The sequence below is a fragment of the Heterodontus francisci genome, chromosome 28, assembly GCF_036365525.1.
Source record: "Heterodontus francisci isolate sHetFra1 chromosome 28, sHetFra1.hap1, whole genome shotgun sequence".
NCBI lineage: Eukaryota > Metazoa > Chordata > Chondrichthyes > Heterodontiformes > Heterodontidae > Heterodontus > Heterodontus francisci.
Window position 1 is genome coordinate 12,741,315 of NC_090398.1, and position 17,909 is coordinate 12,759,223.

Sequence of the window (17,909 nt, forward strand, 5' to 3'; positions counted from 1 at the left end):
GGAATCGGGCATTTTACACAATTGCGAAGCCGAGGAAACACGAGACATTGGTTTTAATGCTTTATAATTGCATTTCACCTCCAGCAAGCATGAGATTACTGGCACAGAGGCGGTCTCATATTCACGGAGTCCGCACACAAGCGGAAACATCTTGTTTCTACCCTCTCGAACCTCCTTCGCAATCTTAAAGACCTTGATCAGGTCCACCCCTCAGCCTTCTCTTTTCTGGAGAAAAGAGAATATCTATATAATGTCAGACTTTATACGATAGTCACAGCTGAAGGACTGGGTACTGTCATGCAGATCCCTACCTGCCAAGAATGAGGCATATTAATTTTGTCACATGACCCTTCATCAGAACTCACTGACCCGAAACGTTAACTCTGCTTCTCTCTCCACAGATGCTGCCAGACCTGCTGAGGATTTCCAGCATTTCTTGTTTTTATTTCAGATTTCCAGCATCTGCAGTATTTTGCTTTTATTGATTTTAAACTGTTGCTGGAGTGAGGAAATGACTTGTTAAACAGATCAGCTGTGGCTGGAAAAAAAACATTTACATACTAACAGACAGTGCTTGTGGAGACAAAGGACCATTCCCTGACACATTTAACCCACAATGGACTTTAATCACCAGATATTGAAGGTGAGGCAGCTCACATTCCAGGATGACTGCTACGATGGCTGACTCCACAAACAAGAGGTGGTCAAACCAGCTAGTCACACGACTAACCTGCTGGGCAACCTGAGTTTTTTTTTTTAATTGTACAGAGTTTGAGAGAGACTGTTTGCTCGTGGACTGTAAAGACCTCTCCTGTCTGCTCCTATTTCTTTCTCACAGAACTCCAAATCTACTAAAGACGTGAACCTCAAGAGAGAAAAGTCTCCTACATCGAACAAGGTTTAACAAGAATACGGAGCCCCAAAGCAAAGCAAAATCTACCTACAACCAAGGACTCTACAGCAAGCTTGCAGAACAGTAACCAAAGCCATCTTCAGATATTGCCTCAAACTTTTCCATTTTATTTCTTCTGCTCTTTTCTGTCTCTATCTGCATGTGTGTATCGCATATGCATGCTCGAGTGGGGCACATCGCGTACCCATAGATGTCAACCGAATTAGAGTTTAAGTTTAATAAAGTTCAACCTTTCTTCCTTCAACCTAAGCAAACCTGTTTGTGCTCGTTTCTTTGCCTTATAATTGGAAAGCTGTGAACAAGGATTCACCAAGGGGGAGCTGAAAAAAAATTGCGTGTTTAAAATTAAACCTTGTTATGCTAAGACCAGGTGAAGGCGGAGAGGGACCCCTAGACCCCTTTCTCACCTGGTCGTAACAGGTACAATTCTCTAGATTGACTCCCGGGATGAGAGGGTTGCCCTACGGGGAGCAATTGAGTCAAATGGGTCGATACTCTTGGGCGTTTGGAACAATGAGAGATGATCTCATTGAAACATATAAAATTGTGAGGGGGGTTTGAGAGGGTAGACACTGAGAGGCTGTTTTGCCCCTGGTTGGAGAGTCTAGAACACGGGGACACAGTCTCAGGATAAGGGCTCGGCCACTTCAGACTGAGATGAGGAGAAATGTCTTCACTCAGAGGGTTGTGGATCTTTGGGAATTCTCTCCCCCAGAGAGTTGTGGATGCTCAATCACTGAGTATATTCAAGACTGGGATCGAGAGATTTTTAGATACTGTTGGATCGAGCGATATGGAGGTAGGGCAGGAAAGTGGAGATGAATTAGAAGATCAGCCATGATCTCACTGAGTGGGTAAGCAGGCTCGAGGGGCCGAATGGACTCCCCCCCCCACCCCCCGCCCATCTCTTATGTACTTAACTCCAGGCACTGCACTTTAGGAAGGATGTCAAGGTCTTGGAGAGGAAGCAGAGGAGATTGGCCAGAATGATCCCAGGGATGAGGGAGTTCAGTTAATGCGGAGAGACTGGAGAAGTTGGGATTGTTCTCCCGAGAGCAGAGAAGGGGAGATTCAAGTAAGGTTTTGATGGAGCAAGTTTCCTCTGGCAAGTGGGTCAGTGAGCAGAGGACATCAGATTTAAAATAATTGGCAAAAGAGCTGGAGGGGAAAGGGAGGAGAAATTTCGACAAGGGGAGGGTTGTTGTGATCAGGAACGCGCTGTCTGAAAGGGCAGTGGAATCAGATCCAATAGCAGATTTCAAAAGGGGAATTAGAGAAATACTGGTAGAGGGTGAATTGACAGAGTCACGGGAGAGAAAGCTGGGGTATGGAATTAAGTTGTACATCTCGTGCAAAGAGCTGGCACAGATATGATGGGCCGAATGGGCTCCAACTGCGCTGTAAGATCTGGTGATTCTATATTAAAAATGCCCTACTCGGTTCCTGTCAGCACATCCCACTAAATAATCTTATCCCCAGAATAATGAGGTACAGTGTTTGTATAACAAAATCACACCACCACTTCCAATCCAGGATTTCTGCCTTTCTCTTGTGATTTCAGCTGTCTCCTTCCATTCGGACTGAACTGATTGTCTCTCAGCCTGAAAAAGAGGAGAGGAGAGATGAACAGTCAGAATGAGCATGTGATTAACAGCAGCAACTGGGGCTAAGTGGCAGGACTGTCTGCTCTGGCAGTGGGCTGCGGGATCGAGACCCCACTTCAGAGTCTCGAGCAAAAAAACTGGACCAACACTCCACTGTTTCGGTACCGAGATGGCGCCGCACTGCCGGAGGGGCGGTACCCGGGGGGGGGGGGGTGGGGGGCGCCGCACTGCCGGAGGGGCGGTACCCGGGGGGCGCCGCACTGCCGGAGGGGCGGTACACAGGGGGCGCCGCACGGCCGGAGGGGCGGTACACAGGGGGCGCCGCACGGCCGGAGGGACGGTACACAGGGGGCGCCGCACGGCCGGAGGGACGGTACACAGGGGGCGCCGCACGGCCGGAGGGACGGTACACAGGGGGCGCCGCACGGCCGGAGGGACGGTACACAGGGGGCGCCGCACGGCCGGAGGGACGGTACACAGGGGGCGCCGCACGGCCGGAGGGACGGTACACAGGGGGCGCCGCACGGCCGGAGGGACGGTACACAGGGGGCGCCGCACGGCCGGAGGGACGGTACACAGGGGGCGCCGCACGGCCGGAGGGACGGTACACAAGGGGCGCCGCACGGCCGGAGGGACGGTACATAGGGGGCGCCGCACGGCCGGAGGGACGGCACTGAGGGAGCGCCGCACAGTCGGAGGGTCAGTACTGAGGGAGTGCTACAGAATATCTGGTCATTATCACATTGCTGTTTGTGGGAGTTTGCTGTGCGCAAATTGGGTTGTGGTGCTTCCTACGTCACAACAGCGAGTACCCTTCAATGAAACTACTTCCTTGGCTAGAAAGCACTTGGAAGTGCTGCAGAAATGAAAGTCCTCATAAAAATTTTGAATTAAAATTACAGACAAAAATGAGGCCAAAAAGGGTGTGATTGCTACTGGTGATTTCTTAGTTACATTGAACACTCGGACTCACCCGATCATCTCTAGACTCTTGCAGTTCTGAATGAGGCTCCGGAGTGCTGGGTAAGACTTGTCCGTGAAGGCGTTAGTCCGCAGGGACAGAATAGACAGCGAGCGGTTCATTGTGAGGGCAGAGGAGAGGTCCTGGGTACAAGAATCTGTGAGGCCATTATCATCCAGCCTGGAGATGTGAAGTGGGGAGAGAAAGAGAGAAATAACGCAAATGCAAATGCGCAGTTACAGAATCACACGACATACGAATTAGGAGCACACAGTACTCCAAGTGCGGTCTAGCCAAGGTTCTGTACAATTGAAATGAGAACAGAAAGTGCCAGAAATACACAGCAGGTCTGGCAGCATCTGTGGAGAGAGAAACAGAGTTGACATTAACTCGGTTTCTCTCTCCACAGATGCTGCCAGACCTGCTGAGCGATTCCGGCACTTTCTGTTCTCATTTCGGAGTTCCAGCATCTGCAGTATTTTGTTCTTATATTCTATTCGACTGAAGCAAGACTTCACTACTCCTGCACTCAAATCCTCTTGCGATAAAGGCCAACACACCATTAGTCTTCTTAATTGCTTGCTGGCTATGCATATTAGCTTTCAGTGACTTATTGACAAGGACTCCCAGGTCACAACATACATTTAAAGGTTTACCCGGTTACCGGTACAGCCAATAATATACTCTACTCTTTATCTCAGAACAAACAACCAGGTTTCTTTAATAAACAACAAAATTATCGGATTATAAAACAAGACTTAACCAGTAATGAAGCAAAGCATAAACACACAGATTGAAATATGAAAGTTCCCTTTTTAAATTCCCCAATTACACTCGCAGACTGGAAAAAAAAAAAGTACTGAAATGCTCTCTGCAGAAGACTGTTACAAAAAAAAACGAGAGAAAAACTACTTTGGCCAAATACTTACTAATTCTTGACACAAAAGAAAGATGACATGGATGGAAGTCAGTTGTCCCTTTTCTTTGGCCTGGTGTCCGGAGACAGGTCACTGGGATCGTTTCCCAATCAGCCCATTCCGGAGATGTTGAGAATTATTCTAATCGGCTATCCAGGAGAAACATGGCATCCGGGTTTTTCCACCAGCACGTACTTGAATCGCGGAGTTTTCAGCTTCTCAGGAGCGATGCAGCACCAGGGATTTTAGCTCTGCCACACTGGATCTTTGCAGGATTTCATCAAAGAGGTAGAGAAGGTGGTGAGCTGGTTGGTTTCTTTATCCTTGACAGGAAAACACCAACTGTCTTCAAACAGTTCACACTCCAACTAAACTGAAAACAATGTCCAAACCCCAAACAGCGAGTCAACCTCCTGACCCCCACAAACCTTGACATGTGGTTTCTCTGTAATCAATTTTCTCCAGGTCACCAAAGGGTCTGCTGTTTACGGAGCCCAAATCGCAGGTTGCTTCCAGCACAGGTGGTTTTCAAACACAAAGTGTGTCCCGACAACACAGCCCAGCGCCGACGTCATCGGGAGCACTCCCAGCGTGGCAACCTGCGCAGAACCGACTCTTGCTGTCGGTAAGGTGCTGCACCTTCACAGCCTACATCACCCGGCCTGCCGGGACTAATCCGCGCATGCACGCGAAAATGCAATCGCATCTTGCAACGTCTGCTCGCCGCTCGCTCCCCGTCTCGCCACTCCTCCTCTCCTCGGCCAGTCGCTCCCCGTCTCGCCACTACTTCTCTCCTCGGCCACTCGCTCCCCAGTTCCGGTCCCCACTCCCTTCTGCGATCGCTGCCTCTCTTCCTCGCACGGGAAAAACGGAGCAAAGAGTGACAAGACAGGCAGGAGGCGGCACCAAAGAGAAGTGCGATGGCAGGAGGGAGCGGGGTACTGCTGGGGGTGGGATGGAGACAGTGATCAGAGCCATGGTGGGGACTTGCGTTTCATTTGTTTTTATGATAAATTGAGCAGCGCCATCTTTGCTACTGGCTGCTGCCAAAGACATCACAGACAGTGACATTTCAGTGCACGAGGCTGCATTTGTGCATGTGCAAGTACTGTGCCACCTACTGGTTGCGTTGTCAGCAAACACAGCCTTTCAAACAACATCTCAAGTGTCCGTTCGGTGAACTTGGTAATAGAAAAAACACATCGATGGAATCTTTTCCATTTTAACACAAGTCCTCAAAAAAAAAACATTTCAAAAATGGAAGCACTTTCGGAACACCTCCATCCTTGGAGAAATGAAACGCCTTTTTTAAATGCGTTTCATTACAAAGAGTGAAAAAAATATGAAAGATATTAAAACACATTTTCACATACATTCACTCTTTACCTGTAGCTAATACAGTTCGGCTTTGTACCATCTTTGCACTCCGATAACCCAAAGCAAAATTAGGTTGTACACAAAGCATCCACAATCAAATTTTTTTCCCGCAACGTAAATAATCTTTAAGCAATAAGGTTGGAATGGTAAACCCCATCGAATAGTCTGGCATTCCAGTTTTTGAATTTTTTCCACAAAGGCTAGGGAGTTATGATCAGTATATACCAGTGATTCTCTGTCGTCGTAGCAGATGTCGACCTCAAAATACTTAAGAGCCAGTAATAAGCCCAGGGTTTCTTTTTCCAGCGTTAACTATCTTTTTTGGTGTCGATTTCGCTTTTCGGAAAAGAATCCCACTGGCCTTTCTATACCTGATTCATTGCCTCGTAACAGGACTGCACCGACCCCCAGGTCACGAGCATCAATTGCTACTTCGAAGGGCTTAGTGAAATTTGGAGCAGCCGACACTGGTTCATTGATCAAAATGGCTTTCAGCTTCTCAAAAGATGCTTGGCACTCCCCTCACAACAACACCTTGGCTTTCTTTTTTTGTAGCAAATCCATCAGTGGGGCAGCTATAGTGCTGAAATTTGGTACAAGCCGGCGGTAGAAACCACACATCCCCAAAAACCTCATGATTTCTCGCTTAGTCTTAGGGGCAGGGAACTCCACCAATTCTTGTACTTTTGCTGTTCTTGGCAACACTTGTCCTTGCCCTACTATATGCCCGAGGTAGGTTAATCTGGCTTTTGCAAATTCACTTTTGGCAAGGTTTATCGCTAAATCAGCCGACTGTAATTTTCTAAACAGAGCTTCTAGTTGTTCCAAGTGGCCCTTCCAAGTGTCACTATATACCAGCACACATACCTGTATACCAGGTGAACCACACAGTCAGAAACACTGGCTAACACTTGGTTCATTAGCCTCCGAAAAGTTGCTGGGTCATTTTTTTTTTAAGCCCAAATGGCATCACTCGGCATTGGAAAAGACCGTCTGGTGTGACAAAGGCCGATATTTCTTTAGCTCGGGGTGTTAAAGGAACCTGCCAGGATCCCTTTAACAAATCTATTTTTGTAAGCAACGTGTGGCACTTAGTCAACAGTGACGCTCAGTTTGGGTTCTGCTAGAGCTGACCTCATTGGTTCAAATATGGACAAAAGAGCTGAACTCAAGAGGTGAGGTGAGAGTGACTGCCCTTGACATCAAGGCAGCATTTGACCGAGTATGGCATCAAGGAGCCCTAGCAAAACTGGAGTCAATGGGAATCAGGGGAAAACTCTCTGCTGGTTGGAGTAAAGGAAAGGAAAATGGTTGTGGCTGTTGTCGGTCAATCATCTCACCTCCAGGACATCACTTCAGGAGTTCCTCAGGGTAGCGTCCTAGGCCCAACCATCTTCAGCTGCTTCATCAATGACCTTCCTTCAATCATAAGGTCAGAAGTGGGGATGTTCGCTGATGATTGCACAATGTTCAGCACCATTCACAACTCCTCAAATACTGAAGCCGTCCATGTAGAAATGCAGCAAGACCTGGACAATATCCAAGCTTGGGCTGATAAGTGGCAAGTAACATTCGTGCCACACAAGTGACAGGCAATGACCATCTCCAACAAGAAAGGATCTAACCATCTCCCCTTGACACTCAATGGCATTACCATCGCTGAATCCCCCACTATCAACATCCTGGGGGTTAGCATTGACCAGAAACTGAACTAGAGTAGCCATATAAATACCGTGGCTACAAGGGCAGGTCAGAGGCTCGGAATCCTGCAGCGAGTAACTCACCTCCTGACTCCCCAAAGCCTGCCCGCCATCTACAAGGCACAAGTCAGGAGTGTGATGGAATACTTTCCACTTGCCTGGATGGGTGCAGCTCCAACAACACTCAAGAAGCTCAACACCATCCAGGACAAAGCAGCTCGCTTGATTGGCACCCCATCTACAAACATTCACTCCCTCCACCACTGACGCACAGTGGCAGCAGTGTGTACCATCGAAAAGATGCACTGCGGCAACGCACCAAGGCTCCGTCGACAGCACCTTCCCAACCTACGGCCTCTACCACCAAGGAGGACAGGGGCAGCAGATGCCTGGGAACACCACCACTTGAAAGTTCCCCTCCAAACCCCTGACTTGGAAGTATATCGCCGTTCCTTCAGTCACTGGGTCAAAATCGTGGAAATCCCTTCCTAACAGCAATGTGGGTGTACCTACTCCACATGGACTGCAGTGGTTCAGAAAGGCAGCTCACCACCACCTTCTCAAGGGCAATTAGGGATGGGCAACAAATGCAGGCCTAGCCAGCGACTCCCACATCCCATGAACAAATAAAACTAAAATATATTCTTCGAAGCGAGGAATTGGATAGGACTCTGCCTTTGTTACTGCATTAACCTTTCTGTTGTCTCTGCAGAATCTAGCTGAACCATCAAGTTTAGGCATCAACACCACTGGGGAACTCCAGCTGCTTTGCCTGGGTTCAATTAGGTGGTTTTCCAACATGTATTGGATTTCTGCTTTTACCTGAACTTGTTTCTCTGGACTTAAATAATAAGGATGCAGTTTTATAGAAAAGGATTCCCCTACATCTACATTATGTATGGCGAAGGTTGTACATCCTGGCTTATCCCTACAGATTCTTGTAAATGCTGTGAGTAGCTTTGTTTGGTCTTTTTTAGAATTAGAACATTACAGCGCAGTACAGGCCCTTCGGCCCTCGATGTTGCGCCGACCTGTGAAACCATCTGACCTACACTATTCCATTTTCATCCATATGTCTATCCAATGACCACTTAAATGCCCTTAAAGTTGGCGAGTCTACTACTGTTGCAGGCAGGGCGTTCCACGCCCCTACTACTCTCTGAGTAAAGAAACTACCTCTAACATCTGTCCTATATCTATCACCCCTCAACTTAAAGCTATGTCCCCTCGTGTTTGCCATCACCATCCGAGGAAAAAGACTCTCACTATCCACCCTATCTAACCCTCTGATTATCTTATATGTCTCTATTAAGTCACCTCTCCTCCTCCTTCTCTCCAACGAAAACAACCTCAAGTCCCTCAGCCTTTCCTCGTAAGACCTTCCCTCCAGACCAGGCAACATCCTAGTAAATCTCCTCTGCACCCTTTCCAAAGCTTCCACATCCTTCCTATAATGCGGTGACCAGAACTGCACGCAACACTCCAGGTGCGGCCTCACCAGAGTTTTGTGCAGCTGCAGCATGACCTCGTGGCTTCGAAACTCGATCCCCCTACTAATAAAAGCTAACACACCATATGCCTTCTTAACAGCCCTATTAACCTGGGTAGCAACCTTCAGGGATTTATGTACCTGGACACCAAGATCTCTCTGCTCATCTACACTACCAAGAATCTTCCCATTAGCCCAGTACTCTGCATTCCTGTTACTCCTTCCAAAGTGAATCACCTCACACTTTTCTGCATTAAACTCCATTTGCCATCTCTCAGCCCAGCTCTGCAGCCTATCTATGTCCCTCTGTACCCTACAACATCCTTCGGCACTATCCACAACTCCACCGACCTTCGTGTCATCCGCAAATTTACTAACCCACCCTTCTACACCCTCATCCAGGTCATTTATAAAAATGACAAACAGCAGTGGCCCCAAAACAGATCCTTGCGGTACACCACTAGTAACTAAACTCCAGGATGAACATTTGCCATCAACCACCACCCTCTGTCTTCTTTCAGCTAGCCAATTTCTGATCCAAAGCTCTAAATCACCTTCAACCCCATACTTCCGTATTTTCTGCAATAGCCTACCGTGGGGAACCTTATCAAACGCCTTACTGAAATCCATATACACCACATCCACTGCTTTACCCTCATCCACCTGTTTGGTCACCTTCTCGAAAAACTCAATAAGGTTTGTGAGGCACGACCTACCCGTCTCAAAACCGTGCTGACTATCTCTAATGAACTTATTCTTTTCAAGATGATTATAAATCCTGTCTCTTATAACCCTTTCCAACATTTTACCCACAACCGAAGTAAGGCTCACAGGTCTATAATTACCAGGGCTGTCTCTACTCCCCTTCTTGAACAAGGGGATAACATTGCTATCCTCCAGTCTTCCGGCACTATTCCTGTCGACAATGACGACATAAAGATCAAGGACAAAGGCTCTGCAATCTCCTCCCTGGCTTCCCAGAGAATCCTAGGATAAATCCCATCTGGCCCAGGGGACTTATCTATTTTCACACTTTCCAAAATTGCTAACACCTCCTCCTTGTGAACCTCAATCCCATCTAGCCTAGTAGTCTGAATCTCAGTATTCTCCTCGACAACATTTTCTTTCTCCACTGTAAATACTGACGTAAAATATTCATTTAGCGCTTCCCCTATCTCCTCTGATTCCACACACAACTTCCCACTACTATCCTTGATTGGCCTTAATCTAGCTCTCGTCATTCTTTTATTCCTGATATACCTATAGAAAGCCTTAGGGTTTTCCCTGATCCTATCCGCCAATGACTTCTCGTGTCCTCTCCTTGCTCTTCTTAGCTCTCCCTTTAGATCGTTCCTGGCTAGCTTGTAACTCTCAAGCGCCCTAACTGAGCCTTCACGTCTCATCCTAACATAAGCCTTCTTCTTCCTCTTGACAAGCGCTTCAACTTCTTTAGTAAACCACGGCTCCCTCGCTCGACAACTTCCTCCCTGCCTGACAGGTACATACTTATCAAGGACACGCAGTAGCTGCTCCTTGAATAAGCTCCACATTTCGATTGTGCCCATCCCCTGCAGTTTACTTCCCCATCCTACGCATCCTAAATCTTGCCTAATCGCATCATAATTTCCTTTCCCCCAGCTATAATTCTTGCCCTGCGGTATATACCTGTCCCTGCCCATCGCTAAGGTAAACCTCACCGAATTGTGATCACTATCACCAAAGTGCTCACCTACATCTAAATCTAACACCTGGCCGGGTTCATTACCCAGTACCAAATCCAATGTGGCATCGCCCCTGGTTGGCCTGTCTACATACTGTCAGAAAACCCTCCTGCACACACTGGACAAAAACTGACCCATCTAAAGTACTCGAACTATAGTATTTCCAGTCGATATTTGGAAAGTTAAAGTCCCCCATAACAACTACCCTGTTACTCTCGCCCCTGTCGAGAATCATCTTCGCTATCCTTTCCTCTACATCTCTGGAACTATTCGGAGGTCTATAGAAGACTCCCAACAGGGTGACCTCTCCTCTCCTGTTTCTAACCTCGGCCCATACTACCTCAGTAGACGAGTCCTCAAACATCCTTTCTGTCGCTGTAATACTCTCCTTGATTAACAATGCCACACCCCCCCCTCTTTTACCGTCTTCTCTGTTCTTACTGAAACATCTAAATCCCGGAACCTGCAACATCCATTCCTGTCCCTGCTCTACCCATGTCTCCGAAATGGCCACTACATCGAGATCCCAGGTACCAACCCATGCTGCAAGCTCACCCACCTTATTCCGGATGCTCCTGGCGTTGAAGTAGACACACTTTAAACCAGGTTCTTGCTTACCAGTGCCCTCTTGTGTCCTTGTAACCTTATCCCTGACCTCACTACTCTCAACATCCTGTACACTGGAACTACAATTTAGGTTCCCATTCCCCTGCTGAATTAGTTTAAACCCCCCTGAAGAGCACTAGCAAATCTCCCCCCCAGGATATTGGTACCCCTCTGGTTCAGGTGAAGACCATCCTGTTTGTAGAGGTCCCACCTACCCCAGAAAGAGTCCCAATTATCCAGGAAACCAAAACTCTCCCTCCTACACCATCCCTGCAGCCACGTGTTCAACTCCTCTCTCTCCCTATTCCTCGTTTCGCTATCACGTGGCACGGGCAACAACCCAGAGATAACAACTCTGTTTGCTCTCGCTCTGAGCTTCCACCCTAGCTCCCTGAATTTCTGCCTTAAATCCCCATCTCTCTTCCTACCTATGTCGTTGGTGCCTTTGTGGACCACGACTTGGGGTTGCTCCCCCTCCCCCTTAAGGATCCCAAAAACACGATCCGAGACATCACGAACCCTGGCACCTGGGAGGCAACACACCAACCCTGAGTCTCTCACGTTCCCACAGAACATCCTATCTGTTCCCCTAACTATGGAGTCCCCAATGACTAATGTTCTGCTCCTCTTCCCCCTTCCCTTCTGAGCAACAGGGACAGACTCTGCGCCAGAGACCTGTACCCCATTGCTTACCCCTGGTCAGTCGTCCCTCGCAACAGTATCCAAAACAGTATACCTGTTGAGGGAAACGGCCACAGGGGATCCCTGCACTGCCTGCTGGTTCCCTCTCCTTCCCCTGACGGTAACCCATCTACCTACTTCTTTTACCTGAGGTGTGACTACCTCCCCATAACTCCTCTCAATAACCCCCTCCGCCTCCCAAATGATCCGAAGTTCATCCAGCTCCAGCTCCAGTTCCCTAACGCGGTTCTCGAGGAGCTGGAGTTGGGTGCATTTCCCGCAGATGCAGTCAGCAGGGACACTCTTGGCGACCCTTACCTCCCACATTCTGCAGGAGGAACATACAACTGCCTTAACCTCCATTCCCACTATTCTAAATTCCCAACAAATCTACTGAAAAACCAAAAAAAAAAAAAAGTCAAAACTTGTTAGCTTAGCAATCCAACGGACAGAACTTCTTAAATAAAAAGCTTACCTTATCAACACACCAGAGTCCTTTTTTTTTGGTTAGAGGAGGAGGGTGGGTGGGAGACACTACACGTGTAGTGTCTCAGGTACAGCCACCACCCAAATATATAGTTTTTACTTACCCAGCAGTCCCCTAGTCCTCCAAAAACAAAAGGGAATTAACTTTTAACTTGCACTGAAATTGACCTCCCAGCTGCAAGTTCGCTCCGTACCTCCTTATTGTTCTGCATCTAAATATGAAAGTATCGAGTCCAATGTCCCCAACAATTAGCTAACTGGATAGTAGGAGGTTCAATTTGAGAATTAGGCAAGATTATTATGTTGCTAAAAGTTACTAACCAGCATACTAATTGTTAAAATCTAGCTATTATAAGCCAACAAATGTCATTATTAGAAACTAACATTTAGCTTTATTAGAATCCGTCTTTGTAGTATGGCAAAGTGGGAAGAATTAGGAAATAAGGTACAGTACAGACAAGATGTCAAGGAAATTGTCAAGTTTTAAAATGCTTACTTGCAGCGAATGGTGTTAGACCTTGAGAACAGGCGGTGCTGCATAGTTCTGTCTTGTAGTGAGATAAGGCATCCCCAGAAAAGTACAAGCATTGAGAGAAGGTGGTTTAACACAAAGACACGTTCTCTGTGCTATGAGTGGAAATGAAAAGGTTGGCAACCCTCATAAAACGATCCTTGGTTGGTTAAGAAAGGCAACCTTTAATACAAGACTGATCACTGATTGGGGAGAGGGGAAGGTTAACTGGAAAGCTGCCAGGATAAACTGAATCCTGACTTTGCCAAAATGCGGCAGAGAATTTGAACAAGAAGCTGCGAGAGAGAGAGAGAGAGAGAGAGAGAAAAAGAGGGAGAGAGAGAGAGAGAGACCGAAAGTTTGAAGACCACAAGCTGCACGAAAGAGAGTCGTGCACTCTGCTATCCATGCTCTAATACGGGTGAGACTGTTTATTACTGCCCGTGTTTGTGACTGTGGTTTATCTGAGAACTGAACAAACTTGTCTTTACTTTTATCTCAATAAAATCAAATCACAATAAGCTGTTTTGCTGCCAAAATTTGTTCCCACCTTAGAAGGGGGGTATAAGACACCCCTAGCTTATAAAATCTTACAATTATCTTGGTCTCCTTCTGCCTCATCTTAACTATCCCTTTCATCCTTCACTGTCTCTATTACCTGACATACGTGTACTTGCTTATCCTCCTCCCGGTGATATTGTTTCAACAGCAGATTTCTTTTCCGGCCATCTGGGGTGTCAATCAAATAACTGACTTTCCTAATTCTCTTGACCACTGAACTGTGCTTTCAGCGGTTCACCCTGTAACGGCATTAATACTGACACCCCATCCACTGGTTGAAATGTTTGGGTCTTGGCATACTTGTCTGCCCATTTCTTCGTGGTTGTTTGGGCAGCTTTAAGGTTTTCCTGAGCCACTTTGCAGGCTCTCCTGGAACACGGATACATAATCTAACACAGAAGATTTGTGCCTCTGTTCGAAAAACAAAAACTTTCTTTAATTAGTTTTAGAGGACCTCTTATCACGTGCCCATAAACTAATTCAAAAGGACTGAAATCGCTAGACTTATTCAGTGAATCCCCAGTGGCAAACAAAAGAAATTCTGGCCCTTTATCCCAATCATGAAGATATTCATGACAGTATGCTCGGATCTTCATTTTGAGGGTCTGATGATACCTTTCTAAAGCTCCCTGTGTCTGTGGGTGGTAAGGTGAAGACTTTAACTGTGTTATACCCAAATTATTCATAACTCCCTGGAAAATTTTAGACATAAAATTGGAACCTTGATCTGACTGAATCTCAATCGGTAATCGAGATCCAGTGAAGAACTGGGTTAACTTCTCTAGCACTACCTCAGTAGAAACTGTTCACAGGGGAATGGCCTCAGGGAACCGAGTAGTCACATCCATGACAGTCTCGACTTCCTCATCAGAATCCCATTTTTAATATAGTCGCCTACCGGACCACTCCCTTTCCTTCAGCTTCAGTGAGAGCCGATTGTGCCACTTTATTTAATTCTGGATCGGCTTCATTAGAAAAGAATTATTGAACATTTCCTTCAGGTTATCCAAATCCCCAAAGAATATTTCAGATATTCGGCTATCTGTCTGTGGTGCCAATTTTGCCTCCAACAATGGAACTTGTTTAGCCATTGCTTGGGTCACTACACACGAAGGAAAAACTCCTGGAACTCTAATTCTCTAACATCAATTGTTTTTTCTGTGACTACTGGAGAAGCTACTACCTTCGTTCCGGCCAAATCATATCACCAGTAGGAGGTCAACTTTGTCTACCGAAAAACAATGGACAACTCCTAGTTCCCATTCCAGACATTAGGTCACACTCTAGGTGCACCCAATGCAATGGAACAGGATATACTCCCCGCCGATACCATTCACTGAAACCTTGGCATTCAGTGCGCTCTCTGGTGGAAAAGTTATGCCTTTCCCCAGCAAGAGAGGTTTGGTGGCTCCTGGTATCCCGAAGGTTTACCTGCCTTTCTTGAGGGATAAGGAGTTACTTTTCCTTTTGACAAGTATTCCCTATAACTCTTGTTCACGTCCCCCGCACTCACAGCGGTTCTTGTACTCGACCTTACAGCTGCAGTCAGTGTTACAGCCTGATCTGTCATACTCCCAGTCAGGGCCCCCTTCTCTGCATTGGCCTTGTGCACCCCAATAAGTCCCATGGGTTTACCCTGCATTTTCCAGCATTCTGCATAAAGGTGTCCCACCTTGTGACAACGGAAACACTTAGGCTTGCGGATCTCACTTCCACCCTCAGCACCTTCCTTTCTAGCCTGAGGAGGAGATACCCGGGCGTTCCCAGCTGTCCCTTCTCGTCCACGGCAATTAGCCTTCCTTTCACCCTCCCACCTTCTATCCTTCTCAGGTTTGTGGGGCTGACGGACAAAGGGTTTTGGCTTGTAAACAAGTTTGTAATCATCAGTGATCTCAGCTGCTTGTCTGGCTGTTAAAGCCTTCTGGTTCTCTACATGGGTTCTTACTAGCAGAGGGAGTGAATTTTTAAATTCTTCCAGGAGAATTATTTCTCCAAGGTTCTCATACATGGCCTCTACCTTTAGTGCCTGCACCCAACGATCAAAATTAATTTGATTAACCTCTCAAATTCTATATAAGTCTGCTCAGGCTGTCTCCAGAGGTTACGAAATTTCTGCCTGTGTGCTTCAAGGGCTAACTCATATATAGCGAGAATAGCCAGCGATGCCCACATCCCACGAATGAATTTAAAAAATAGCCTTTTTTGCCATCTTATAATCTGCAGAGGCCTCCTCAGAAAGCATAGCATAAACTTCACGAGCTCTGCCCATTAACTTGCTTTGCATAAGCAGTGTCCAACTTTCTTTCAGCCATTTCATCTGTCTGGCTATCTTTTCAAAAGAAACGAAAAATGCCTCTACATCCCTTTCCTCAAACTGCGCAAATTTAAACAGCTCTCCACTGGGTCCTGGGCTGGAGTCAGATATTTGCCCTCAACTCAAGACCATTCCTTTGTCTTAGTTCCATCTTTAATTCAAATTCCCTTCATTCTCCTTTACTTTCTCTTTGAAATTCTAGTTCAAGATTTTTCATTCTCAATTTTCTTTCCTGTTCAAGCTTAAGCTTTTCCAATTGCAACTGAATCTTAACTAATTGAACTGCACAACAATCTGGAACACCTCTTTCTTCCAATTTCAAATAGTGTGCTATTACCTCAATTATATCTGTTTTCTTAGCTTCAGTCTTTAACTTTAACGCCAACTTTTCAGCCAATTCTTTTAGTCTAATCTTGGTTAAGTTTCTCAAATCGCTCATGGATACATCCTCCTTCCCCAGAAAGGTCAAAACGGACAAAGACATTCCGGTAGAGTACTTTACTCGAATGCACAAAAAAAAATGTTTTTCTTTTACTTTTCCTCTTTTCAATTAGTATCACCCCATTTACAATTGCACGTTTTCCGCTTTGGTTATCCCGTACCATACAATTATATACTACGACCGAGGCGGGAGGAGTGCACTGTCTTTTCTAGTTCCACTTCTCCACAGGTCACAACATACGTTTAAATGTTTACCCGGTCACTGGCACAGGCAATCATACATTTTTTTAAATCCCAGAATAAAATGATACCACCCAGGTTTCTTTAATAAACAACAAAATTATCCGTTTATTATAAAACAAGACTTAACCAATAACGAAGTAAAGCATTAACACACAGATTGAAATATGAAAGTTCCCCTTTTTTAAATTCCCCAATTACACTCACACACTGGGGAACAAATAATACAGAAATTCTCTCTGCCGAGGACTGCTGCAAAAAAAATGACCACTTCTGCCAAAAACTTGCTAATTCTTGACAAAAATAAGAAGGTATGAAGGAAGTCAGTTTTCACTTTTTTGGCCTGGTGTTCGGGGATAGGGACACGAGTCACTGGGATCGTTTTAGAAACAATCCATTCCGGAGATGTCAAATATTATTCTGGTAGGTTATCCAGGAGAAATGTGCCATTAGAGTTTTTGTACCAGCACACACCTGAATCACTGGGTTTTTAGCTTCCTCAGGAGCTATGCAGCACCAGGGATTTTAGCTCTGCCACACCGGATCTCTGTAGGATTTCATCAGAGATAGAGGCGGCGGCGGCCCGATGACGAGAGACTGAGGAGACTCACTGAAATGTATAGAATTCTTAAGAGACTTGACAGGGTAGACACTGAGAGGCTGTTTCCACCCACCCACCCACCCACCCACCCCCACACCCGGCTGGGGAATCTGGAACTAGGGGGGGGGGGGTCACAGTCTCAGTATGAGGGGTCAGCCATTTCGGACTGAGAGGAGAAGAAATTTCTGCAGAGGGTTTCTTCGGAATTCTCTACCCCAGAGAGCTGTGGATGCTCAGTTGTTGAGTATATTCAAGACTGAGATTGGAACATGTTTTACTGAGGGAATTAAGAGATGTGGTGTTAGGGCAGTAAAGTGGACTTGAAATAGAAGATCAGCCATGACCTTACTGAATGACAGAGCAGGCTCCAGGGGCCGAAAAGCTTCCTCCGGCTCCTTTTTTATGTTATATTATACAGTATAGTGTTGGACATTAATCCTAAAAAAAAGTACAGCATTAGACATTCAGTTATTAACACAATCTAGCACTTACCGCAGTTTCTGGATTGCGCATTCCCAGGTTCCCAGAGCCTCTGACAGTTGTATCACTCCTGAATCGCCCAGTTTATTATTACTCAGGTTCAACTCCCTCAGTGACCGGTTTGTACACAGAACAGAGACAAGGTCCTTGGCGCAACTCTCTGTCAAACCAACTTCATACAGCCTGGAGATCAGAGAGAGAGAGATACAGACACACACACAGACGTTGAGAGAGAGAGAGAGAGAGACGGAGAGAGAGAGACGGAGAGAGAGAGACGAACAGAGAGAGACAGAAAGAGAGAGAGAC

The 17,909-nt window shown here is 46.4% G+C and overlaps 1 protein-coding gene across 5 annotated transcripts in view; it reads right to left on the reverse strand.

Annotated features, from left to right (window-relative positions):
- Window positions 1-605: 605 nt before the first annotated feature.
- LOC137385095 (NACHT, LRR and PYD domains-containing protein 3-like) overlaps window positions 606-17,909 on the reverse strand; it is a 52,553-nt gene continuing 35,249 nt past the window's right edge. For all 5 annotated transcript variants that reach the window (XM_068059854.1, XM_068059853.1, XM_068059856.1 and 2 more), the window contains 3 exons: window positions 17,616-17,786; window positions 3,491-3,658; window positions 606-2,514 (listed from right to left, as the gene is read on the reverse strand). In XM_068059854.1, coding sequence (XP_067915955.1) covers window positions 2,424-2,514; window positions 3,491-3,658; window positions 17,616-17,786 — 430 coding nt within the window. In that variant the 3' untranslated portion in view covers window positions 606-2,423. The remainder of the gene's footprint in view (window positions 2,515-3,490; window positions 3,659-17,615; window positions 17,787-17,909) is intronic.